We start from the raw sequence: 27,515 nt of genomic DNA on the forward strand, positions 1-27,515 counted from the left end.
AGGTGTTGCAGGTTCGGACGGTCTGGGCTGTTGGGTTCAATCGTTCCTGGGTGACCTTTTGGCTCCACCAGTGGTAATGGCCCAAAGCTGATAATCAGTTTTCTAATACCGTACTCCCACTTTATTGTAGGTGCCCACTTGTCTAGCCACACAAGCCCCAAGATAATTGATTCCTGCATTCTTGGAGCCATGATGAATCCGAGGAACTCATAGTGGCGGCCTATCATTAACTTTACCAACTCAGTAATTTTTGTGGCTGCCCTTCCCCAATCAGTGTTTCATCTACTTGCTCAAACTGAATGGGATGTTTTAAGGGTCTTGTGCATATGCCTAGCTGCTCCACATTCAATATGTTGGTTAAGCATTGGGTGCAGCCAGTGTCCATAATTGCCCCAACTTCCCCATCCACTCCTGTTTCAGGCACTTGGAGGTTGCATTTTATCATAAATGGCCAGATGGGTGCAATCATCATTGGGTCATCTTCAGCATTTTCCTTCTCCCCATTGGTTGGGCTTTTCACCACCTTAGGTTGGGGGTCCACCTCCTGAGGTTGTTGGCCCAGATGACTCTTTTGTGGTGGCTTCTAGGGCCTTCTCTTTACCACACTGGTGGTTGGTGTGCACATTTGTGATATTGGGGCTGGAGCTGAGCACTCTAACACTCTGTGGCCGAATTGATAGCAACGGTGGCATTTTATTGCCTCCCTGAAGGATGGAACCCAGTTGTATCTCTAAACTTAGGAACCACCTCATCACATTGTTCCACTATCCATCCTGCAGCTTCCCCCTCATTCATCCCTTCTCCCATTGTTGAGAACTCTTGTCTGTAGGAAGGTGGGGTAAGAACCTGTAGGGGCATTGCAGGTGAGACTGGACTCAGTGGGGGGGGGGTCAATCCCTGGGTTGGCCACTGCCCAGTTATCTGCCATGGTGCCATCTGCTGAGGGAGAGCAGGTGCCCATTGGCATCTCTCCCATCCATGACCTGGGGTTCGTTTTAAAGAATTCCAGCAATTAAAAGTAAGAATTAACTTAAAGGAATGTTCATAAAATAGAAGGCCATCTTCTAAATTAATTCAAGAAGCACCACAAGATCTAGAAGAAAATCTGGTCTGTCTTAACACTGATATCAACGACATAAATGATAAATTAATCTCAAGTAAAATAAAGAATTCAATAATTGCAGATGACAGATCTGTAATTGTCTTCAATTGAGAAGTTTATAGACAGAACTGAACAAGTTGGAAGCTGGAATACAATTCATGGAAACAGAAACTTTGCATGGTTGTGGGATGTGTACTCTGAAGAGATGAGAGCTGAGTCAGAGATTCAGGTCTGGGCAGGTCCCATTAGAGGAGCCAGATGAATAGTGTTTTTTCTGTACAATATATTAGGACATAATTTACAGAAACCCATACTGAATCAATCATTGCTCAAGTCAAGAAGGACCACACTAGGTATTAAAGTCCCTAATACCTAGTGCTATAGCAAGTGTCCTCAACCCCAGGCCATGGGCTATTGGGAACTGGCCCATGAAAGCAGTGGGTGAGCGTGTTAGCTTGTGAAGCTACATTTGTGCATATGCATGCATGACCCCCCCCCCACACACACACACTGTTGCTGCCAGTCTGCAATTCCAGAAAGATTGGGGACTTAGGACTATTGGGGGAAAAAGCTGCAAATATACAAAGATCAAAAACAAAGAAATAATGATCTTTTATTACCAACCAAATCCAACAAGAATCGTGTTACAATGAGCTCTGGGGCTTAGATCATTTGAGATTAGTACTCCTAGGTCCTTGACAGAGTGAAGGTTGTGTACGAGGTTGTATCCACCCAGCTTGTATTTAGTGTTCTGATTTTTGTTGCCAATGTGTAGGACAGCACATTATCTAACAAATGCTCTGTGTGTCAGAATGGTCACACAATTGGCAACTCCAAATCTCATCTGATCTCATCGGCTGCGGCCGCACCCTTTCCCCTTTCCGCCTCTCCTCTGACAAGCTTTGGACATTACTGCCAAGGGGAGCTGAAGCCCTTTGGCCTCCCCCTCCCCTCCCACTGGGCCTTTGCTGTCTGTGGTGGGGCACCACCTGCACCATCCCTCGACTGCCTCCCCCCGCCCTTAAGCCAGCCTACCCCTGGCCAGCCCAGCGGAGCTCCAGAGGAGGCGGAGGCGGGGCATCTCCTCAGGCCGGCCGTGTGCACTCTCCACCCCCCCTCACAGCGAGCCAGCTATGGCCTTGCCAAGGCGGCTCTGATGGGGCGGTGTCAGCAGTGTCAGCAGTGTCAGCCTGAGGTGCAGCCCGGCCCCTGGGTGCCCCATGAGGCGGCACACCGAGGACTTCTCCTCCTGCGACATCCTGGGTGTCTAACTCTCCCGGGCCACCGATTTGGAGGAGCCTGAGCACAGCTCCTCCGAGGAGATGCTCAACAAGTTCCACGAGGCTGACAGCCCCCGCGCTGTCTCCCCCAACCAACTTCACCCGGCTCAGCAGCCCCGAGTCCTGACCAATGGCAGCACCCACCTGCCGCCCCACTACACCCAGACTGGACCACAGCAATGCATGGCCGGGTACAGCTAGTTCTATTATAAATAAGTAATATATACCTTTACCTATGTGTGCAGTCTATTACCTATCATTAATGAATTCTAAGAAAATTCATGTAAGAATAGCATTCCAATTATAAAAGAGCACTTCAATTATCTAATGTATAATGAAAGAACTACATGGATTTCGAAGCCCAATATACAAGCATATATCCAGTTTTGCAACTGATCAGTATTAGAAGTTAATATAAGTAATGTACCTATATAAAACAAATATTGACTACAGTATTGCTATTAAATAAAAATCATACAAATTTATGATTGAAATGGCAGCTTGAATAGCAGTTCTTAAAGACAATTTATTTCTCCAATATTACCATACTGACATTCCTTTTAAAATTACTTTTTGGCAGGATGAAGTGGTCCGCTTTTCAAGCATTCAACCTCAGATAGAAAAACTGAAGGTACAAGGCAAAGCACTAAAACAGAACCAGCAGTGCCCAGTGTTTTTGGAAGCAGATCTTGTTGCCTTTAGTAATCATTTCGCTCAAGTGTACAATGATTTGAAAGCTAGAGAAAAGCAGCTACAAACAAGTAAGTGCTGATACTAATTATTGTCAACAAATAGCTCAGAACCAAAATGAGTTTGGAAGGTCATTTATATATTTAGCTATGTAACAAAAAATCAATGGTCCTGCAGCTAATCCTAACTTTTACTCATTTTTCTATCTTCTTCTCATTTTTCTTCTGTACAAGTGCAGTATATATGCAAAACAAAATATAAATTTTGTTTATTTGGAATTGATTTGGGCTTTGATTCAAAAATGCTGATTGTACATTGCCTACAGAAATTGGTTATCAAATTTAATGATAAGTAGAACTAGGGTTCTATTATGTCATAACGTCTTTATGCATTATACAATGTTTATTGTAAAGAATAAACCAGCATCAAACTTACTTTACTTCAAAATGCCAGTTATTAGAGTCACCTAAATTCGAGGGGACACAGTGGCTCATTGGCTAAGATGCTGAGCTTGTCAATCAGAAAGGTTGGCAGTTCGGTGGTTCGAATCCCTACCACCGCATATCGGAGTGAGATCCAGTTACTTGTCCCAGCTTCTGCCAACCTAGCAGTTCGAAAACAGATAAAAATGCAAGTAGAAAAATAGGGACCACCTTTGGTGGGCATTCCATGTGTCTTCGGCATTTAGCCATGCCAGCCACATGACCACAGAGATGTCTTTGGACAGTGCTGGCTCTTCGGCTTTGAAACGGTGAAGAGCACCTCACCCTAGATTCGGGAACGACTAGCAGGGATGTTTGCAACTTGTGGTCCTCTGCTGTGGCTCCCTGTCAGGTGATCCCACCACTGACTGCCCCTGCCCCTTGCCCTTCCCTCCCAGTCACTCCTTGCCTGGTCTGAGAAGTTAAAGGCAATGGCAGGGGCTGGGGCTGGGGCTGATTCTCTGGAGCTTCTTCTGGTCCTTGTTGGTGCTGGGCATGCCTTGGCCATTTGGAAAGACATGCAACCCGCTCTCCGCCCCAAGATGCTGGCCCAACCCAGCCACAATTGATGCGGGCTTTGCTAACATTAGGGCTGGTGTGCTGGGAATGGGATCTGGGATGATGGGATGACAGAAAGGAGATGGGCCCACAACGCCCAGCACAGATTTAAAACTTGTACAGGGGACTTTTGCCACCCAGAAGACGTTTTTCAATGAAAGCAGGCAGTGGCACAGCTCCACTGGAAGAGTAAAGACGTTCAAGTTCAAGGCAGTGGGAAAAGGGGGCTGGCCCTGGGGGTCAGGCTCAAAGAAAGCCAGTGCCCTTGCCAATGACATTCACCAATCAGCCAGTCACCCGCTCTCTGTCTCTGTCTCTGTCTCTGTCTCTGTCTCTGTCTCTGTCTCTGTCTCTGTCTCTCTCTCTCTGTGTGTGTGTGTGTGTGTGTGTGTGTCTTCTCTCTCTCTCAGAAAGCCGAGGCTGGGCCAACCTGGCAAGTTCTCCTTGGGGCTCTTTGCTACTCCTTTTCTTTCTTCTTGGCAACTTTTTGGAAATCCAGGCTGACTGAGCATGAGCTGTGGTGGAGGCTTTCCTTCGGGTGAGCCTCTCCCTCCTTCTTCTCCTGCAACTACAGCCAGCCAGAGAGAGACAGAGAGAGAGGGAGAGGAAGAGAGAGAGAGGCATAGAGAGACACAGAGATGCAGAGAGAAGGGGGAAAGAGGGAGAGAAAGAGACAGAGAGATACAGAGAAAGAGATAGATAGATAGATAGATAGATAGATAGATGATAGATAGATAGATAGATAGATAGATAGATAGATAGATAGATAGATAGATAGATAGATACAAAGAAAGAAGGGAGAAGAAGGGGGAAGAGTGACACAGAGAGAGATCCTATATAATCCTCATAGGCATTCTTAGAAATAAAAACAATGGCTGCCAACTTGTCATGTAAAGATAAATGTTGGATAAAAATAAACTTGAATTTCTATATAATGAAACTTTTTGCTTTCCAAGTTGACTAAATAACTGTAGCTGGGATTTTAAGTATTACATTGCAAAAGAAGTTAATGATTATTTTTGCTTGGACTCAATACAATCTGTCAGCAGTGCTTCTAAAATATTAATTAGCAGAGAAATAAGATTGAACAATATGATTCTGTATGCTTCTTGTGTTGCTTAAATTTGATTTGTGGGAATTTAGTAATAATAATATTAAAATTATTAATTCTGACCATACTATGACATTATTTTGAGGGGGTTTGGTTATGCTTTTTAAATTGAATTAAATTGGTTGTTTTTAGTTTGCATTTACTTTTTAAAGAACATAACTTGTATTTCAGAGATTTGGTTTTAAATGAATATATTTCAATTATTATTTGTGCTGTTTATTAAAGTGTATTTTAAAAGTGTAGTTATGTGTTTGTGTGTATCCACACACATATATATACACAGATTTTTTCAAAAAAATCCTTCTTACCCCTATGAGCAGTGGTGGGTTTCAAAAATTTTTGGAACCTCTTCTGTACGTGTGGCCTGCTTTGTGGGAGTGGCTTGCTGCCCATGTGACTGGGTGGGAGTGGCTTGCCACCCATGTGACAGGGTGGGAGTGGCTTGCCGCCCAGGTGACTGGGTGGGAGTGGCTTGCCTCCCATGTGACCGGGTAGGAGTGGCTTGCCAGCCATGTGACCGGGTGGGAGTGGCCAAGACAATGTCACTGAATTCTTTGCCCCAATGGATAAACTTCAGTAAGATTAAAATAAGTACACAAAATAATAAAAAAGCTACTTACAGAAGGAAGATGACTGTCCTTGCCAGTCTTCAGTATCACTGACTCCAATGACTGGCCTGCACAAAGAAGAGACACAGAAATGAACTCTTCCATTGCATGCACTGCATTAGGATGAAACCAGCACACAAAACAATAAAGACAGCTACTTACAGAGGGACGATTACTGCCTTGCCAGTCTTCTGCACAACACCTCCTCACCACCTTGCTCCAATAACCTGCACAAAGAAGAAACACAGAAAGGAGGATTTTAATTGCATGCACTGTATTAGGATGAAACAAGCACACAAAATAATAGAAAAGTAAGATTACTGTCCTTTTCTCCGTCTTCTGCACCACCACCTCACTACCTTGCTCCAATAACCTGCCCAAAGAAGAGATATAGAAAGGAAGACTTTAATCGCATGCACTGCATTAGGATGAAACAAGCACACAAAATAATAGAAAAGGAAGATTACTGTCCTTTTCTCCGTCTTCTGCACCACCATCTCACCACCTTGCGCCAATAACCTGCACAAAGAAGCGACACAGAAAGGAGGAGTTTAATCGCATGCATTGCATTAGGATGAAACCAGCACACAAAACAATAAAAACAGCTATTTACAGAGGGAAGAATACTGCCTTGCCGATCTTCTGCACACCACCATCTCACCACCTTGCTCCAATAACCTACACAAAGAAGAGACACAGAAAGGAGGACTTTAATCACTTGTACTTACTATATTAAGGATGAACCCAGAACATCCAGCAATAAAGACAGCTACTTACAGAGGGAAGATTACTGCCTTGCCGGTCTTCTGCACACCACCACCTTACCACCTTGCTCCTATAACCTGCACAAAGAAGAGACACAAAAAGGAGAACTTTAATCGCATACACTTATAGCTTACATAAGAATAACACAATGAAAGAGATACACTCAAGTACTTACTTGTGTTATTGGTTTTCTGGTTGTTGATATTTCCATATTGTTCTTAGGCTTCCAGACTCCTCAGTTGCAGCTTTCTTGGTCTTTATTCATGGATCATCAGCCATGTGGTGGGGTGCTCTGAGCCACTTTTTCACTGCAGGAATTGGGTCCCATCTCTCAACAGGCAGGCCAACAACATTTATCACCATCAGTTTACTTATGTTTGGAACAATTAGGCAGGTTCTTTGCTCTGAACATATGAGGTTCATTTTTTAGAACCCCCTTTCCGCCTCTGCTGAACTAACAGCAATTGTCCTGACAATATCTCTAGCTTTTCTGATATCGTCAGGAATTTTGTACTTGTTTGGATTTTTTAGCACATTTTCCAAAAAATCTCTGTAGTCGTTCAAATTAATTTCTTAATTAGAAATTTCACCAAATTCAAACAATGCTGCCTCTGCCTCAGCCCATGGAATGACTACATCTTCAATGTTCCAGTAATCTGGCTCCAAATATGTGATAAAGTGTAACTTGTTTGCGGCTGGCAATTGGCTACTTGTTTTTAGATGGTCACAATCCATCAGCCTTTTGTTCAAATTGGTGGTGATGCTTGACAGAATCTTGTCACGAGGAAGGGCAACAAATGTTGATTTGCAGCTAAATTGATGTTTTTGAAGGCGTGTTTTTAGCATTGCATCAATGTTGTTTTCATATGTGCCCTTTCTCTGTCTAAGCATTTCAAAAGCTTTGATTGTTCACAATACTTTTTGGCCTTGATGATATCTATGTCTCTCCCCTGCAGGGCATTTGACAGATGAGAAATCTCATTTAGAATATCTATCATGAGGGCCAAATCCTTCAAAAAATTTAGAATTTCAAAATGGGAAGCCATGCCTGGGAATCTTTCATTGTCCAGAAAAAAATGGATGTAGTGCTGGATAAGCACGCCACACAACCATGGTTGCCCTTCAGGCAACCCATCTTGGTTCCAAAACTCTGCCAATGTTCACAATTTCAATGTCCAATTGTTCAGAGATTTGGAAAAGGTCATTCTGGCTCTTGCAGGATTTGTGGAAGGTGGTGTGTATTTTATCAAGGAAGATCTTGAAGTGGTTGAATTGCTTTATTTCTCTTATTGCATCATCCAGCACAAGTTGGAGGCAGTGGTTCAAGCAGTGCCAGATTATGATGTTTGGGAAGTCTTGAGCTATTCTGGTGCTGACTCCAGATTTTCTTCCAAGCATAACATTGGCACCATTGGAGCAGAAAGTGATTAAATTCTTCTGGAGATATTTGGTGGTAAACCCAACTTTACGCAAGCTTCCCATCGCTGCAGAACATATGGTTTCCGCATCTTGTTTCTCTGATTCCAAAAGCTCAACAAAAATGATTGCTGGGCATTCTGGATCCTCAACTCTTACAAAAACTATCAGCACTGCTTTCATTTAAAGTATTGAGGTTTCATCGATTATTAGGCACACCTTTAGATTCTTTGCAATAATCCTGGAAAACATGGTGGTTTGGATTTCATTTGCAATGAATTCAACTATTTTCACTGTGGATCTCTGTAAATGCAAGCCAACTCCCACATCCACTCCAACCATAGTTGGCAAATCTACCTGTGCTTCAATGTCTGAGAATGGATTACATCTTTGCGCCAGATCGTAAACAATAGAAAATATTTTTGAAAGTATTGGATAAATGTTTGTCAGTTGACTTATCTACGGATTTGGTTAAAGCATCCTGCTCCCGTTGCTTACTGTTCTCCAAGCAAATAAGGTGTGCTTTTGATTGAAAATGTTCCTTTAATTTTTTTCTGAGCAATGCTTGTTCTGTCTCCTTAGTTTTCCCTGCTGGCACAACCTGGAAATGTTTCTACTCTCTAGAAACATGAATACCTTTCTCTAATGAGAACATGGGTTTTGCACAGTACTCACAACCTAACTTCTTGCCGGATACTGCCAGTCCATCATACTTGTCCTTGAAGTGTTGTATTGCTGCAAATTCCAGCAGTCAGGAAGTTGTGGAACTTCAGTGGAGGAGATGGACTTGCTGCTTTCTCCAACCTCAAGTGGTGGAAGTGGTTGTGTTGCTGCTGCTGTTGGTGTGGTGGTGGTGGTGGTGGTGGTGGTGTTGCTTGTTTTGCTGGTGCTTGTGGTGCTGGTGCTTGTGATGCTGGTGTTGGTGCTGGTGTTTGTTGTGGATCAGCTGATTCCCCAGCTTTTGGTTTTTTGGAGAAGAAAGTGGTCATACTCTGTTGCCTCTTTTTCATTCTGTTAAATAATACTAACTACAAAAGAAATAAAACAATATTGGACTCAATTGTGGTTGTAAGCTGAGGACTACAGGTAACCGAAGGGACCTCTACTTTCACTCAACAATGTACAGTCTTTTCAGGAAGGATGTCCCCCAACAAACAGGAAAGATATAAACAAACAGGAAAGATATAGTCTTTCATCCAAGATGTTAGATCAAGAATGAATGTCATAGGTAGATTCACAGAGCAATACAGATTTCTTTTTCTGAAATTTGGTTCTTAGTTAAAAAAAACAGGAATATATGAATTAGGTTCAGTACTTAGGTTGGTCCAAGTAGCTATTCAATAGTTAGTGATTAGAAGCAATGGTAAAGCAAGATATGGATTTAAAACCAGAAATATTTTGTTGGCTATTTGAAAGGGAATACAAGACATATTTAATTTTACACATCTCATCCCAGAATGCATGGCAGAAACGTCCTGCTGGGAAGAACGGAGGCTACGGGAGGGGAAGAGGGGTCTATGGGTGCAGGGATGGGCCGGTGCATCCCGGTCATAGTTGGGAGAGGCAGGTTTGACGGGAGTTACAGGGCTAGCCATTACCGGGGAAGGAGGGTTCGCTACGTCACAGCGATCCCTCCTTCCAGCCCTGTTAGTTCCACTCCAGGACCAGATGGCGAGAGATGTCAGGGCCCTGGTCTCAGGCTGCTGTTGCTAAATGCCAGGTCTTTAGTTCACAAAGCTCCCCTCGTCAGGGATCTAATACTAGACGAGGGGGCAGACCTGGCATGTAATACTGAGACCTGGCTGGGCCATGAGGGAGGAGTCCCCCTCACTGAAATGTGCCCAGAAGGGTTTTGGGTGCTACATCAGCCGCGACACAGTGAAGGGGTGGGGGAGTGGCAGTCATCATCCGAGAGTCACTAGTAGGATCCCTGCTCCGGAGATTGTCGGGTGTGAGTCCCTTCTGGTGAAGTTGGACCTTGGGGGTCAAATGGGTTTGTTGCTAATGTACCTACTTCCCAACAGCGTTACAACAGCCCTGCCTGTGCTCCTCGAGTCAGTAGCCGAGCTGGCGGTTGAGTTCCCCAGGCTTATAGTGCTGGGGGATTTCAACCTGCCATCGCTTGGTGAACGCTCTGATGGAGCACAGGAGTTCATGGCTTCCATGACAGCCACGGACTTGACCCAGGTAATTCAGGGTCAGACTCATTCAACGGGGCACACACTCGACCTCGTGTTTCTCTCGGATCAGTGGAGACGTGATCTAGATTTGAAGGGCATTAAGATCTTGCCCTTGTCCTGGTCGGATCACTTCCTACTGAGGCTCGACTTTCGCAAACCAATTCCCCACTGTAGGGAGGGGGAACCGATTAGGTGGTTCCACCCCAGGCGCCTGATGGATCCTATGGGATTTCAGATGGCACTTGGCCCACAGTCGGGCGGAGTCCTTGGTCGCTGCTTGGAATATAGCGGCGGCGGAGGCTCTAAACCAGATTGCGCTTTTACGGCCTCTCCGCGGCAGTGGGTCCAGGAGGGCTCCTTGGTTCACCGAGGAACTCCAGGAGATGAAGCACCAAAAGAGATGCCTAGAGCGACGCTGGAGGGCTAGTAACTCCGAATCCGATCGAAGACAATTAAGAGCCTTTATTAGAACTTATCTAGTGGCGATATGGGCAGCAAAATGTGCACATTTGTCCGCTCTTATTGCATCCACAGAATCTCACCCAGCCACCCTGTTTAGGATTTCCCGCTCCCTCTTGAAAGGGAGGGATGCGGATGAACCCTGACAGGTTAGAGCTGAGGAATTTGTTCAGTTTCTGTCAAATAAAATCGCTCAGATCCGGACGGACCTGGACTCCACTTGGATGGTACCAGCCAAGGCGCCGGGGGAAGGTCCTGATCGGATTTTATGGAGCGAGTTTCAACTTGTCACTCCTGAGGAAGTGGACAAGCCCATGGGAGCGGTGAGTGCCTCTACCTGTTTACTGGACCCGTGTCCCTCCTAGCTGGTCTCGACCAGCAGGGAGATGATATGTGGCTGGCTCCAGAGGATTGTTAACACCTCTCTTCTGGAGGGATCCTTCCCGCATCCTCTAAAGGATGCGGTGGTGAGACCCCTCCTTAAGAAACCATCCCTGGATCCAGACATTTTAAACAACTATTGCCCAGTCTCCAACCTCCTGTTCGTAGGGAAGGTTGTTGAGAAGGTGGTGGCCTTTCACCTCCGGTGAACCTTGGATGAAGCAGATTATCTAGATCCCTTTCAGTCGGGTTTCAGACCTGGTTACGGCACAGAAACTGGTCGCGCTGATCGATGATCTCTGGTGGGCCAGGGATAGAGGTCATTCTTCTATCCTAGTGCTCCTTGACCTCTCAGCGGCCTTCAATACCATCGACCATAGTATCCTTCTGTGACGGTTACAGGAGGTGGGATAGGGAGGCACCATTCTAAGATGGTTCTCCTCTTACCTCTCGCACAGGTCACAGTCGGTGTTTGTTGGAGGACAGAGGTCGACCCCTAGGCCCCTCAAATATGGGGTGCCGCAGGGTTCGGTCCTGTCCCCCCTCCTATTTAACATCTACATGAAGCCGCTGGGTGAGATCATACACCAGCACGGGATCAAATACCATCAATATGCAGACGATACTCAATTGTATCTGTCCGCCCCGTGCCAACTCAGCGAAGTAGTGGAAGTGATGTGCCAGTGCCTGGAGGCTGTCAGGATCTGGATGGGAGCGAACAAGCTTGCACTCAATCCAGACAAGACCAAGTGGCTATTGATGTTGCCTCCCAAGGTTAGTCCAGACATTCCACCTCTTAGATTGGGGGGTGAAATTATACACCTCTCAGAGAGGGCCCTCAATTTAGATGTCCTCCTGGATCCACAGCTGACATTAGATCACCATCTGTCGGCTGTGACCAGGGGGGCCTTCGCCCAGGTTCGCCTGGTGCAACAGTTGCGGCCCTACCTGGACCGGGAGGCACTTCGAATAGTCACTCATGCCCTTGTCACCTCAAGACTGGATTACTGTGATGCGCTCTACATGGGGCTGCCCCTGAAGAGTGTTTGAAGACTACAGCTGGTCCAGAACGCAGCCGCGTGAGTGATATGGGGTGTATCTAGATACACCCACGTTACACCTATCCTCCGCAAGCTGCACTGGCTCCCCACTGGTTTCCAGACGCGCTTCAAGGTGCTAGTCATTACTTTTAAAGCCCTACATGGTTTAGGACCTGGCTACCTGAGAGACCGCCTCCTGCCACTTACCTCCCAACAACCAACAAGATCGCACAGGTTGGGCCTCCTCCGGGTACCGTCAACCAGACAATGCTGGCTGGCGGCTCCCTGGGGGAGGGCCTTCTCTGTTGCTGTGCCAGCCCTGTGGAACCATCTACCCACAGAGATCCAGACCCTTACCACTCTCCCGGCCTTCCATAAAGCCGTCAAGACCTGGCTGTTCCGGTAGGCCTGGGGCTGTTGATTGATATCCAGCCCCGCTTAGATGGAATGGATGATGTGGAATTTTAATATTGTATTTTCTATTTTTAAATTTTAAATGTTTCTTTGTCTTGTTGTGAGCCGCCCAGAGTCCCAATGGGAGTGGGCGGCATACAAATTTTATTAAACTTGAAACTTGGAAACTTGGGAGAGAACCAGTCCACAGAGGAGCCCTGCGGGCACATAGAGCTGGTCCCGATACCTCAAAAGGTCATCGTCAAAGGGAGAAGCCAGCCCTACCTCTGCCCTCTGTTGCTCCACCCACTCGTCGCCCTGCTGCACATCCCGTATCAGAGACCGCAAGTCCACGGGTTCATGAACTGCAGCAAAGGATTCAACGGGTAGAACAGTCTGGGGTGGAAGTGAGTCTGTAGGGTCAGAGTACTCTGGTTTCCTAGATAGGGCATCCGCCCTTTGATTCAGCGCACTAGGGATGTACATCACTTTAAAATTGAACCAGGCAAAGAACAGAGACCACCGGATCTGGTGTTGGTTCAGCTTACGCGCTGTGGTCAAAAACTCTACATTCCGATGATCCATTCGGACCTCGACCTGATGCCTGGCCCCCTCCAGGTGATGCCTCCAGGCCTCGAATGCCACCTTGATAGCCAACAACTCCTTCTCCCAGATGTAATTGTGCTCGGAAGGATTGAGTTTCCGAGAGTAGTAAATGCAAGGGAAAAGGGTACCATCAGGGGCATGAGCCTGCAGTAACACTGCCCCCACAGCAATGTCAGACGCGTCCACCTCCACTACAAATCGACGATGGGGATCAGGGTGTTTCAGGATCAGCTTCCTCGTAAAAGTGCGCTTCAGGGCCACGAACGGCTACTGCTCCATGGGTCCCCAGCAAAATGGCACTTTCTTTTGCAGGAGCCAAGTGAGTGGCGTGGTCAAGAAAGCAAAGCTGGGGATGAAGGTCCGGTAGTAGTTGGCAAACCCGAGGAGTCTCTGCACATCCTTCATACATCAAGGAGGTTGCCAACTACGCAACGCCTCCACCTTGCCTGGCTCCATCGCAATTCCTTCAGGGGAGATACGGTGCCCCAGGAACTCGAGGGTAGTCTGCCAAAACTGACACTTCTCCAGCTTTGCAAACAAATGATGTTCTCGGAGTCGCTGCAAGATCAGACGCAAGTGATGTTGATGATCCTTTCAGGACGTCGAGTAGATCAAGATGTCATCCAGGTAAATGACGACAAACTGATCCAACAGGTCCTGGAAAATATAATTCATAAAATGTTGGAAGACAGCCAGCGCATTGGTCAACCTGAACAGCATGACCATGTACTCGAAATGTTCATACCAGGTGCCAAAGGCCGTCTTCCATTTGTCCCCCGCCCTGAATTGAACCAGGTTGTAGGCCGCACAGAAGTCCAATTTTGTGAACACCTTTGCCTCCCGGAGCCACTCCAAAAACTCCAGAATCAGGGGCAGCGGGTAATTGTTACGTACCGTGATGGCATTCAGGTGCCGGTAATCACAACAAAGTCTCAGATCCCCGGTCTTCTTTTTCACGAACAAAACCAGGACAGACAAGGGCGAGGACGAAGGCCAGATAAACCCCCGGGTGAGGTTCTTGTCAAGAAAGTCCCGCAATGCGGCCAACTCCGGCTCAGACATGGAGTACAGATGACCTTTAGGGAGCTTCGCATCAGGTACCAGGTCGATGGGACAGTCATAAGGCCGATGCAGCAGCAGTTGATCCGCCTCCTCGCTGAAGACATCCGTGAAGTCCACTAAACCCGGTGGCACGGCCACCTTGGGCGAGTCGGGTACCTGGGCTGCACAGACCTGCCGGATGTGGTCGACGCATTGCAGGGACGGGAATGTGATCAGATTTTGTGACCAGTAGATCTGAGGGTCGTGCGTCCACAGCCAAGCCAAGCCCAAGACCACGGGGAAATGCAGGCCCGAAGCCACGTAAAATTGGATGGCCTCCTCGTGCTCCCCGAGGATCAGGCGCAAAGGTTGTGTGGCGGCCTTGATAGGCCCAGACAGAAGCAACCGGTCGTCAATAGTCTCGACCCGCATCGGTGGGTCCACTGGGCACAGAAGGACATCATACGCTGTAGTAAACGCCGCATTCATAAAGTTTGTGGTAGCCCCAGAATTGACCAAGGCATGGGCCGGAATTCCCTGTGGACTACCCGACAAGAGGATGTGTGCTGCTAAAACCATGTGCCATGGAGGCCCGTCCACCTCTGTTTCGGCCTGCGCCCGACCTAAAGTTTCCCTCAGATCGGGCTCTGCCTGTGTCTGGACACATTGTTCTGGAGCTGAGGGGTAGGTCTCAGACCTCGCAGCCCCCTACTCTTCTTAGGACAAGCTGTGGCTAGGTGTCCAAGAGCCCCACAATAAAAACACAACCCCCCTGCACGTCGTCAGTCCATCTCTGTGCGCCACTTGGAGTTTGGCGGCACCCATTTCCATGGGCTCCTCCCGTACAACTGCAGTCTCCTGAGGGATCAGCACATTAGTGGTCTCCTGGGACGTGCAGCGAGGCCTCTGCCTCTGCAGCCGAGCGTCTATCTGGAGGCACAAGTGAACCAACGTGTCGAACGTTGGTGACCTGTCCATCCTCACCAGCTCATCCTGCAGGTCATCTGAAAAGTGTTCATGAGGGCTGGCTCATTCCAAACTGAGTCCTGACTAAGCAGCTGGAATTCACTGACATAATCCTGCAAGGAGCCACTGCCCTGCTGCAGTGCCCTGAGTAGTCTGGTGCTGTTTCTTCCTTAATGGGATCATCAAACATCAGCCGGAGATGATTACAAAAGCCCTGGAAGTCATCCAGCAGAGGACTAAGCTGAGATAGTAATGGAGTAGCCCAATGAGCAGCTGTGCCTGAGAGCAAGCTGATGATGAATCCCACCTTCTTCCTGTCGATGGGAAAGTCCTCCGCCCTCAAGCTGATAAAAAGCTGGCATTGTCCCAAGAATGCTGCAAACATAGCTTGTTTGCCATCCAACTTGTCTGGTGTAGCCACTGGGCATTTCCTCCATGGTTGGGGGGGGGTGAGGGGGTTAGCAGGTCCCTGAAGCTGAGAGACTTGACCAGCCAACAAAGCAATCTGTTGAACCAACTGGGCATTCTCAGCACAGAGTTGCTCCATTGTAGCTGAATGAAGTTTCATTTTGGGCAGAAGTCAATCTGTTCTGACCCCCCCTAATTCCACACCAACACACACTCCGAGCCAAAGATAAGTTATGGCATTTAATTAACAGACAGACAGGTCCTTGGCAGCAAGCCGGCACAGGCAAGCTTGGGCAGCAATAAACACAGATAACGCTTGGCAGCAATCCAGCCTGCCAAGCTCATAACAATGTTCTCTGACATTCATTCCTGCGTTGACTTCTGCAAGAAGGGTGTGTGCACAAGTAGTCTTTTTATAGTCTGGAGAGGAGCCTAATGACCATCAGCTGGGTGCAATTACCTCCTGTAACTGCGCAACTGTTCCTAACACCTATTAGCTCTTCGGTGCCATGCATCCAGAAACAACTCACTACTGGCATCCGGCTCACTCTCCCTTGTCTCCTCCCCACTGCCCCAAGGCTCAGGAGCCTCCTGATGGCCAAACAGCCTCTCTGCACCCTGCTCGGAGTCAGAACCCTGTCCAGGGTCCTCCACCTCCTCCAGAGCCGACTCATCGGGCCCCTCGCTGTCGGAGTCTGGTGGCAGCTCCGACGGCTCCTGTTGGGCCACAACACTTTCTCATGGCTATCTTCCATTAGACATTAAAGTAAAATATCCCACACAACCATCATAAACATTCCCCAAAAGTTGATGGGACCTCAGGCCTTTCTGTGGCAGGAAACCAGTTGTAAAATATCAGTTGTCACAGGCACTGTCAATAAATTGACTCCAAGGCCCCCCTCCTCCCAATTGAATGGCAGTATCACTTTTAGGGATCTGACACTTCCTACCGGTAGTCCTCGACTTACAACAGTCGGCCGGTCAATGTCCGTTGGCGACTCCCCGGGGGAGGGCCTTCTCTGTAGCTGCTCCGGCCCTATGGAACGATCTTCCTGTAGAGATCCGGACCCTTACTACTCTTCCAGCCTTCCGTAAAGCTACCAAGACCTGGCTGTTCCGGCAGGCCTGGGGCTGTTGATGGGTATCCAGCCCCACTCTAACTGTATGCATGTTATGAAATTTTAATAATTTGTATTCTTATTTTTCTTATTTTAAATTTTATATGCTTGTTTTGTCTGTGAGCCGCCCAGAGTCCCAAGGGAGTGGGCGGCATACAAATATCAATAAATTCAAATTCAAATTCAAAACAGTTCATTTAGTGATCATTCAAAGTTACAATTGTACTGAAAAAGTAACTTATGACCATTTTTCATACTTACAACCCTATGGTCATGTGATCAAAATCCAGCCACTTGACAACTGACTCATATTTATGATAGCAGTAGTGTCAGGGATGGGTTTCAAAATTTTTTACTACCTATTCAGAGGGGTGGGTCCAGCTGTCAGGCTGAACAGGTGTGTGAATGGGCAGCTCTGCAGCACATAGCCAATTTCCAACCATTTGGTGGGCTTTTGTATCTGAAAGGGGGTCTTGGAGGGACACTTCAAAAGGTGGGTGTTCTGCAGATCACACATGGATGGCAGGAAGTGGAGGTTTGTGGGGTGAAGCAGGAGAAATCTCTTGAAGATTAGAGTGGGAGAAGATGACCAATTATGGCTGACTGAAGGACTGACAGCTGGATGAAGTAGGCATGAATAAAGTCGAACAACGGTGGACTACTCCTGGTCATAATTTAGTTCCAACTGTTGAAATCAAAAGAGAGCATTGGGAAATGTTTCCTTGTAAAGGAGATAATAATATCTAAAAGGTGGGGGTGAAGGTAAACTCACCCAAACAGGAAGATTAGCAAGACAAAGTGAGGTAAAGACAGGAGATCAAGGAAAATACGGATATGAATACAAAAATATGCTGGAACAGTAGGATTACCCTGGGCTTCTTTTTTCCCCTATTTTTATCTCCTGTTTTTTTTAGTCCACTTCACTTTACCAACTTGCTTAGACAAAGAGGACTAATGACTAATGGAGACTCAGATTTAACTTGGTGTAAGATTGGAGAAGAAGCTCAGAGTTGAATCAATGGGAAAACGTGACAGTGAGACAGCTTGGTGGTTAATGGCTTCCCTTTGAATGTGGACAGTGCTTTTTTTCTCTCTCTGCAATAAAAAGGGAGATAGGATGACATCTACTGGCCCTAGAGAGGAAATATTGGTGAGATATATATTGAAGGGAAGCTGAAAAAACAAGAAGGGATTTATTTTGGCTTTTTGGCTTATTGAAGTACTACTGACTTTTGACTATTGCCTACTGACTATCATTTGGGGAGGGAAGGACAAAAGAACATTGCAGTCAAATTGAGAGACTTCCTCATTATAATTTACTATAACAGTCTTTAGTTGAACCTTAGCTGCACTATATTAAGAACATTAAATAATCAATAAGTATTAATAATATTAACAAAAAAATCATATTTTACGCTTAAGGTTGGGACCTTAGCCATCCAGTGTCGCCTGCCCCCCCCCCCAGCTCTTGGAATGTCTCTAGCCGCAGGGGGGGAGGCTGGTTCTGGGTTTTCTTACGCACATCCCCCTTCGGCCCCTCCAGTTTCCCTTAAGCTATGCATTGAGTACCTTTTCTCCAGCTCCTCTGATGGCTCCCTTTCCACAGCTCTCTCTCGAATTCGACATTCACTCCATGCCTGTTTGAGGAGCCTCATGGCATGGGAGATTTTGTAGTCTTCTTCTCCAGTGCCACTCCAGTCAGCCGCTGGTTTTTTCTTTGGCCTCCTTCTCGTGACTCCAGCTTGTAATTCCCCAGGTTCCTCTTTCTGTCCCACACCCCAAGTCCATCTGGGACGGACGGCAGGTTCTTCCACTCTCAGTTCGGCTAGTCTTTCTGTTAGAGATGGTCCCGCCGCTGCCCCCACTTCTTCCTCCTGGTCGCTTTCATGCAAAGACATTTTCTTTTCTTCTTGTGACAGCACCCACCTCGGTAGTTGTTCGCTCCAGGATGGGTGCAAGGTCAGATTCAGCTTATTGTCAGGTGTGACTTCATTTAATAATCAGGAAAGAAACCACTCAACTCCATTTGTTTGAAATCAAGTGTACTTTTACTAATTATAAACGAACAGTAGCAAAGCTAAGCTGAATCTGGTTAATTAGGCGCAAAAGCAAAGAATATCATGTATAATTCAATCCCCTCCTCTTGGCACCCCAGTCCATAGTCCAATTATAATGCACCCAACTGTCAGGTGGGAGATATCTTCAAAAGACATCACCAGGATGGAATGCCGGACAGTTAACCTTGGCGGGAAACTCCCTTCCTCCACATGCGCAGTAAGATGGTCAAGTCAGCATCTAGAATCTTCCTCCAGCACATCATGATTCCCCTCCCAAATACCATGCCCCCCTCCCCATTACAATGGCAGCCGAAGCAGCAGCAAAGCAGAGGCTGACACTGCCTGATTAAGGGTTCCTTTTGAAATAATCCGTTTCAAGAGTCTTTACTTTCTCAAGTTAGGAGAGGAGTCATTACACACACACACACACACACACACACACACACACACAGAGAGAGAGAGAGAGAGAGAGAGAGAGAGAGAGCTTGCCATGGCACAAGGAGAGGAGGAGAAAACAGGGGGAAAGGGAGGAGAAGGCTGTCCCTAACAGAAGCTCGGCTTTCTCCTCCCCCCTCTCCTTAATTCTTCTCTGGACGCATTCGCCTCGCACTGTGGCAAGCAAGGCAGCTCTGAAAGAGAATGAAGCGGGTGCAGCACTTCTTCCAACAGCTGAGGAAGGAAGAAGACCCAAGGCCTTGGCTGTTGGAAGAAGTGCCCATGCCCGCTTCATTCTCTTTGAGGCAACCACCTCCAGCTTGGGTGCAGCCTGAGCCAGCCCAGCACTCTGCACACATGGGCCGCCCAGGAACCTCAAGGCTCACAAGCACCATCTCCTCCAGCTTGGGCACAGTCGGAGCCAGCCCACTGCCCTGCACACATAGGCTGCCTGGGAGCCCCGAGGCTCGCAAACACCATCTCCTCCAGCTCAAGCGCAGCCAAAGCCAGCTAAGCCGCAACTTGCAGGCTTACCTGGTGGACAGATCCTGGTCGCAGCACTTCAGGCACAAAAGCTGCAGAGCAGAGACTGGGCAGAGCAGGGTAAGCCAGCAGTGACCAGGGAACCGGTATGGGGGCATGGCCACACCACCATTGCCATTGGTCCGGTCTGATATGCCAGATTTTTACTACCTCTTCTGGCATACTGGACCCTACTGGGAGAAACCCACTTCTCAGTAGTGTCCTATAACTCTCCAACAAGCAATGTGAATGGGGAAGCCACATTTACTTAACAGCCATGATACTAACTTAACAACTGTGAGAAGAAAGTTTGTAAAATGGGGCAAAACTCACTTTAAAAATGTCTCACTTAGCAACAGAAAGTTTGGACTCAATTATGGTCTTAAGTCAAGGACTATCTACTTTTATTTTTATATATGCCAATCATATTCTATTATTCTTCATTTTGGAGAGGCAGGCACTTTTCAGCTTAGCAAAAGGCTGAGGAGAGCATTTGAGATTATTAAATGCAGGCCTTGGGTAATGGAGGGAATGTATGCACAAACCATTCAGTAAAACAACTATCCCTGATTTTCACCTAGTTCCAATTAAAAGATAAAATCTTGTAACAGGAAATGAAAACCCTGAGTTCTAACAATAATGAAGCTGTATTGGTTTAATAAGATCAATGCCTGAACACTCACACATATTCTTATACATTCTCACCTCTCTTATGACTAGAGCTGGACAAGGACCAATTCAAAACAACAGGAAGCTGTTATCTTTTTAGAGCTTTTATAAAGAGCACTGCTAGGTAAAATCTCACCATTCTCAATGCCAATTAATTCCCATTTGTTTGTTTATTTCTTTGGCCAGCTACTTCATTTCTGAGATATCTGTTTTTCCCCATTCTTCTTGGATGATATGTGATGTTCTTGCTTACAAACAATGGTTTTTGTCTTTCCATGATGGAGGTTGTTCTGTCCTCAATACACGTTAGTCTGTGTGCAGCTTGACACGCAGCTAAACCCTATCCTCCAATAAAACAGATCATGCACGTAGATCTGAATGCTTTATTCAAAGAATAGGATATGATGAAACTGGGGAGAATAGGGATAAATACATTGAGAATCAAATACAAGATAGACAGTATTAAGTTACTGCTGAACATAACAATAAATACAAGCAATTTAAATGTCACCAGTGATGCTCTGTGTGTGGGATGTGTAAGGGCTCCTCTCCTAACTTAAGAAAGTGAAGACTCCTAAAACAGATTATTTCAAAAGGAACCTTTAATTAAGAAGAATGGAAGCCGTTAAGGCAACATCTGAATCCCCTTAGGCAATGCAAGTGGGAATTAAAGTGATAGTGACCCCTCCCCTTTTGTCAGAATGCAATTTCTGGCCAATACACAAGTGTGAAAATGTTTCCTTTACCAACTGCTCTGAGAGCTGGATAAACATACATTCCCATGGCTATCTTTTATTAGATATTAAAGTAAGATACCCCACATGGCCATCATAAACATCTCTCCAGAGGTACTGAGATCTCCGTCCTTCCGGCGACAAGAAAACAGTTGTAAAATATCAGTTGTCATGGGCATCTCCAATAAATTACTCAGAGGCCCCCCTCCTCCCAATTGAATGGCAGTATCGCGTTTAGGGATCTGACAGGATGTGGGTTTGTCCTTGCATGACCATATGCCACAAATTAAGATGGATTCTTCTTTAGCATTTTCCAAATGCTAAAGGAAATGGAGTCTGGCTTCAAGCGTGCACTTGATTTGAGAGTGTGGGCTAATGGGTAAAGAGGTGGGGTCAGTTTCAAACAATATTCTTGGTATTTGTCTCTCCAGCCATTCATTAGATGGCGGTAGAGAGCAACAACAGTGTATAAAAATTGTATGTTGGGGGCATATTTATCCCTCTGGCCACTAGCAACAACAGTATATAAAAGTGATATGTTGGGGCATGACAGAGGTGGCTTTTTACTGCTTTTATTTTGAGGTGCTGGCAGAAATCTGTGACCTGTACAACCCATTGGCTGGTGACTTTTGCATTCAAAACCTTAAAATTTCTTCATTGTCCAAGGGATGGGAAGGTCAGGAAATACTGATTCTTGTTACATAATCAAAGTGTAGAAGAGAGTCCCTATACATTCAAATAATTTAACTATTGAGGTTAATTGTTAGTTATTAAATTATGTTATAAATATTAAGTTATAAATTATTGCAGGTTAATTGCCAATTAACCTGAACTACATTAAGAATATTAAATCATCAATAAGTATTAATAATAGTATCAATAATACTATAGTGGTAATAATTAGTGAAATAGAAAGAGTGTGTCTGATATAAGATATAGGGTTGCCTTTAATAGTGACTTAAAAGTGTGATATTTAACTTTGTTATACTTTGATATATTCCTATATAAGAGATAATTGTGTATGCTTAATAATGGTTGATATATAATAATCATATAGACTATTAATACCTTATGAAAGTTTATAATAGCCTATAATAGCTGGAGAGGTGGAAGCCTATATTGGTGGGAAGAAAAAGTGAGAGAATTTGATAAAAAGTGAATTTGTGAGGAGGCTGTTAAAAATGATGTGTTACCAATTTAATGAAGATCAGGACAGGGAGAAAACAAAGTACCCAATTAACAGGGGCAGCCCCATGTCCCTCAGGCCAATGATCTATGGAGGAAATGGTTCAGAGGGAGAGATCAAACTCATTTAAAGACCTCCAGGTCATATTACAAGGTATGCAAGAAGCGATGAAACGTAACCATGGGGATTTTAAAAAAAGAGATTGGAGAATAAGGTAGGAGACAGGAGAATTAAAGGAGAGAATGCAGATGATGGATGAAAAATTTGAATCCTTCCAACAACAAATTACAAAAAATGAGCAAAGATTGCAAGAAATGGAAGTGAGAATGGAGAAGGAAAAAAAAAGAGCAGATGAAATCAGCGAAAAGCTAATTCAGGCCAATAGGGTGCTTGAAAATACACTCATCTTTTTAGAGTCTGAAAAATAGGTGCATTATCTACATTTCCAAAATGTTAGAGAGGAAAGAGAAGACCTACCAGAAATTATGGGAGAATTACTGGTGAAAGCACTCAGAATTGAGAAGGATGAGATGTTGACAGAAATAGATGAAACCTACAGAATTCAGACAAATTATGTGAGGAGACATAATCTACCAAAGGAAATACATGTTAGACTGGAGAAGAAATCAATCTGATATGAAACATCACATCAACAAGAGATGAACCGATAGAAATTAGAGGAAAGCAATTAATAGTCCTGAAGCAAGTACCAAGAAGAATCAGAGAACTGCAAAGACCTTATCAATTCCTGACTTCAAAATTAACTAAATATAACATCAACTTTAGATGGTTGGTCATGTGGCAGGATAGAAGGCACAGAATAGATACTGTGGACAAGCCGGAGGAATTATATAGTCAATGTAAGAAGAAACAGAAGAAAGGGAGGATTTGGAAGGAAGAGACTCGAGACTAGTGGAAAAAGAAAAGAGTGTGTTACAAATCAAAGAGAGAGGGGAAGTTAAGGAAGAAAAGATGGAGAACTATGAGAGAGGACAACAGGAAACAAAGGAAGACAGAACAACAAGAAGCACAAAACCAAGGTACCGATAAGGAAATGTAAGAGGAGATAAAAATCCTATCACTTAACATCAATGGATTAAATTCACCTACTAAAAGAAAGAAAACATTTAATAGATAAAGAAGTTAAATTTAGATATTATAGCATCACAAGAAGTTCACATAAAAGAAAAACAAAAGCAGCTTCTAGAATATCCCACACTGGGGATCACATATACCTCATTAGCACAACAAAAAAGAGGGGTAGCTTTATATATCCAAAAGGCGATCTTGGTCAAACACATTTACAAGGATGATGAAGGAAGGCTCTTGATAGTAGAGGTAGAAATAAATCAGTAGAAAATCTTATTAGTTGAGATTTACGCACCAAATGGAGCACAAGAGCAATTTTATAGGAAACTATACAATACTATCTGTGACATGCTGCGTGATAACATCTGCATCCTGGGAGATTATAACACAATAATTGACAAAATATTAGATTATAAAAGCGATCAAACAAAAAAAAAGAAGAGAAGAACATTATCCAAATCCTTCATCAAAATGTCAGAGGAGTTGAAAATAAAAGATGTTTGGAGAGAGAGAAACCAGGATAAAAACCAATATACATACTACTCGAATAGACACAAAACATGGTCCAGAATTGACATGGTCTGGACCTCAATAGAATTGCAATCAGAGGTGAAGGAAGTTGAAATTGACACAAATCTCTGAGCAGATCGCAATCCCATAGAAATAAGTTTGATAGGGAAAAAGAGCCGAGGTGGCACAGTGGTTAGGGTGCAGTACTGCAGGCCACTTCAGCTGATTGTGATCTGCAGTTCAGCGGTTCAAATCTCACCGGCTCAAGGTCAACTCAGCCTTCCATCCTTCCGAGGTGGGTGAAATGAGGACCCAGACTGTGGGGGCAAGTTGCTGACTCAATTTGCTAAAAAATCTGTAAACCACTTAGAGAGGGCTGAAAGCCCTATGAAGCGGTATATAAGTCTAATAAATAAATAAATAAATAAATAAATAAATAAATAAATAAATAAATAAATAAATAAATAAATAAATAAATAAAAGAGGATGACAAGATGGACACTGAAAAGATCAATTATAAAAGATGAGGCATTCAAATTGATGATGAGCAATCAATTGCATCTCTTCTTTAAAGAAAACAAAAAAGAAGATACATCTGTACAAAATCTATGGAATACCGCAAAGGCATATATGAGGGGAGGTGCTATATCTTAAATGGCAAATAAAAACAAGTTAAAAAACCAAAGAAAGAATGCCTTTCAAAAAGAATACAAGAGAATGAAGGAGAAATTACAAGATAAGCCACAGGAAGGAAATATAAAACAACAAATGGATTTAATTAAACATAAATTGAATATACTAGAAAAGAAAGACCTGGCACTACAGATAAAAAAGACAAATCAAAATACTTTTGAAAATGCTAACAAGCCAGGGAGATGGCTTGCATATAAACTGAAAAGACAAACAGAGGAAAAAATGGATCAACAAATTACAAGATGAGGAAGGGAATATATGTTACCAAAATGAGGAGAAGAAAAAGATAGTCCAGATGTTTTATGAGAATTTATGTAAAGAAATTGGTTGCCAGGCAGAAGGGGAAATAATACAATGTCTTGAGAAAGCGGATCTGTTGAAAATCCTGTAAGAAATTAAAAATATGTTAAATGAAGAAATAAGGATAAAGGAACTGACAGATGCAATTCAAAAACAAAAAATTATAAGGCACCAGGTCCTGTTGGACTACCAATAGAAATATATATAAAGAATTGCAAGATACCTTAGGATAAATTCTACTTGAAATATATAATGCAGTGTTGGAAGAAGCAAACATACCACAATCATGGGTGGAGGCAAATATTGCCCTTATATCAAAATAAAACTCAGACAAAATGCTAATTAAGAATTATAGGCCCATATCCTTGTTAAATGTAGACTACAAGATATTCATATCAATAATAGCTGAACATCTGAAAAGATTTCTAGATAAGTTTATACACAGAGATCAAAATGGTTTCCTATCAAAATGACAAATGAAAAACAATACAAGAATAATATTAGATATCTTAGAATATTTTGAGAAATATAGTAGAACACAGGTGGTATTGCTATTTCTAGACATGCAAAAGGCTTTTGACAGTGTTAATTGGGAATTCATGTTACAGCAATTGAAATATATGGAATTTTTAAACATGTTTCTGGTGATATACTCCAACCAAGAAACTAAAGTAATAGTGAACGGAGAGGTGACCAAAAAGTTTAAAATTCAGAAAGGTAAAAGGCAAGGGTGTCCTTTATCTCCTTTGTTATTCATATTGTCTTTAGAAGTGCTAACAAGGATAATACAGAAAGAAATTCAAATTAAAGGTCTAGAAATTAGGAAAGAAGTCTATAAACTGCAAGCATTGCAGACAATTTAGTTTTTATCCCTGAAGAACCACTAGAATAGGGTAAGAGGCTGATGGAGGTATTAGAGGACTATGGGAAGGTAGCTAGATTGAAAATCAATAAAGATAAAACAAAAATGATAGTCAAAAATATGATGGAAAAGCAGAAGGAGGAATTGGCCAAGGAAATAAATATCCAGATGTAAAACAAAATGAAATATTTAGGAATTTATATAATGGAAAGGTGCACATCAAAGAGGGCAACTATATTAAGTTATTAAATCATTTAAAAGGAAAATTATAGAGGTGGAAAAATTTGAGACTCCTTCATGGGAAGGATAGTAGTGATTAAAATGAATTTTCTTCTGAAATTATTATTCCTGTTTCAAAATATTCCCATAAAATTAGATAAAAAGTGCCTCAGAAATTTTAATAAAATAACATCAGAATACATTTGGCAAGGGAAGAAACCAAGGATTAAATTTAATATTCTGCAAGATGTAAAAGAAAGAGGAGGATTTGGTATACCAGAATGGGAATTATACCATGAAGTAGCAACGCTTAACTGGGTAAAAGATGGATAGATTTAAAAAATAACAGATTGCTAACACTTGAGGGTCATGATTTACATTTAGGATGGCATGCCTTCCTGTGGTACAGGAAACAGGTAGCACATCAATATTTTCAAAGACACTTCATCAGACAGGCGTTATTAGAAACATGGAATAAATTTAAGAGGAAAATTTATACTAAGGTACCCATTTGGCTATCAACACTAGAAGCAGTAGTACATCCCAATCTTATTAGTCCAGAAAAACAGGTCACCCATAAAGATATACTAGATAAAGTAGGGAGATTAAAATTGAGGCAAGATTTAAAAGAACAGGGGATAGATCTGGAATGGTGGTCTTACCTCCAAATCCAATCATGCTACTTGAAAGATATTTGAGAGAGTGGGGTATTAGTGGGGAGTTGACAGCAATAGACAAGATTCTTTTGGGGACAAATGATAAATTGATCAAGAAGATTTACACATTCTTATTGGAATACAAGATGGAAGAAGAGCAGGTCAAGGAGACAATGATTACATGGGCGATAAACTTTGTGTCAAGGCTGCTTCACTCAGTAACCAAGAAAGAAACCACTCAACTCCATTTTGCAGAATTAAGAGTACTTTTACTGGTCATGAGTAGATAGTAGCTAAGCAAAGCGAGGTCTGAGGCAAAAGCGCGCGGAATCATGGATATCAATATGTGACCCAACCCCCTCCCCCTGGTAACCTTAGTCCATAGTCCAATCAGTACACCCCACAGGTGTCATTTGAGAGGCATCTTCAAAATGCATCATCAGGCTGGTATGCCGGACAGTTGGTCTGGGCGGCAAATCCTTTATCTGCAGCATGCGCAGTAGATGATGAGAACACCTCCCTTTATTCAGTCTCTCCAGTGCTGACATTTTCCCACCCACAAACAATGCCCCCCTCCCCATTTAAATGGCAGCCAAAAGCAAGCAGCTAAACAAAGGCTGACATCATCTGGCCCTCCGTCAGGAAAGGAAATCATCCCTGCAGAAAAACAAACAAACAAACACACACACAAACAACAGAAAACAGGAACAAAGGAAGGTGAAAATGTCCACGCCAATCCAGGTCAAGGTTTGTCAGGATAGGCAGAGTAGAACTTCTGCAAAAGTCGAGGAGCCCTCACGTGGGACTTATCGACCCATTCAGCATGAGAGGGGGGAAAATTCTTCCAGGAAACGAGATACTGAATTCGATTTCTATGTTTCCGAGAGTCCAATATCTCCTTAATCTCAAAATGTTGCTCTCCCTCAATGAGAAGAGGGGCAGGCGGTGCAGGTAGAGGAACCTGCAGAGTGGAAGTGTA

The 27,515-nt window shown here is 44.1% G+C and overlaps 1 protein-coding gene across 6 annotated transcripts in view; it reads left to right on the top strand.

Annotated features, from left to right (window-relative positions):
- DMD (dystrophin) overlaps positions 1 to 27,515 on the top strand; it is a 1,286,665-nt gene that overhangs the window by 421,539 nt on the left and 837,611 nt on the right. For all 6 annotated transcript variants that reach the window (XM_087721810.1, XM_087721811.1, XM_087721815.1 and 3 more), the window contains exon 20: positions 2,963 to 3,143. In XM_087721810.1, the coding sequence (XP_087577936.1) occupies positions 2,963 to 3,143 (181 nt within the window). The remainder of the gene's footprint in view (positions 1 to 2,962; positions 3,144 to 27,515) is intronic.

Source organism: Thamnophis sirtalis, unplaced genomic scaffold (genome assembly GCF_051295495.1).
Source record: "Thamnophis sirtalis isolate CommonGarterSnake01/CBP01778 unplaced genomic scaffold, rThaSir2_p1.2 scaffold_8, whole genome shotgun sequence".
NCBI lineage: Eukaryota > Metazoa > Chordata > Lepidosauria > Squamata > Natricidae > Thamnophis > Thamnophis sirtalis.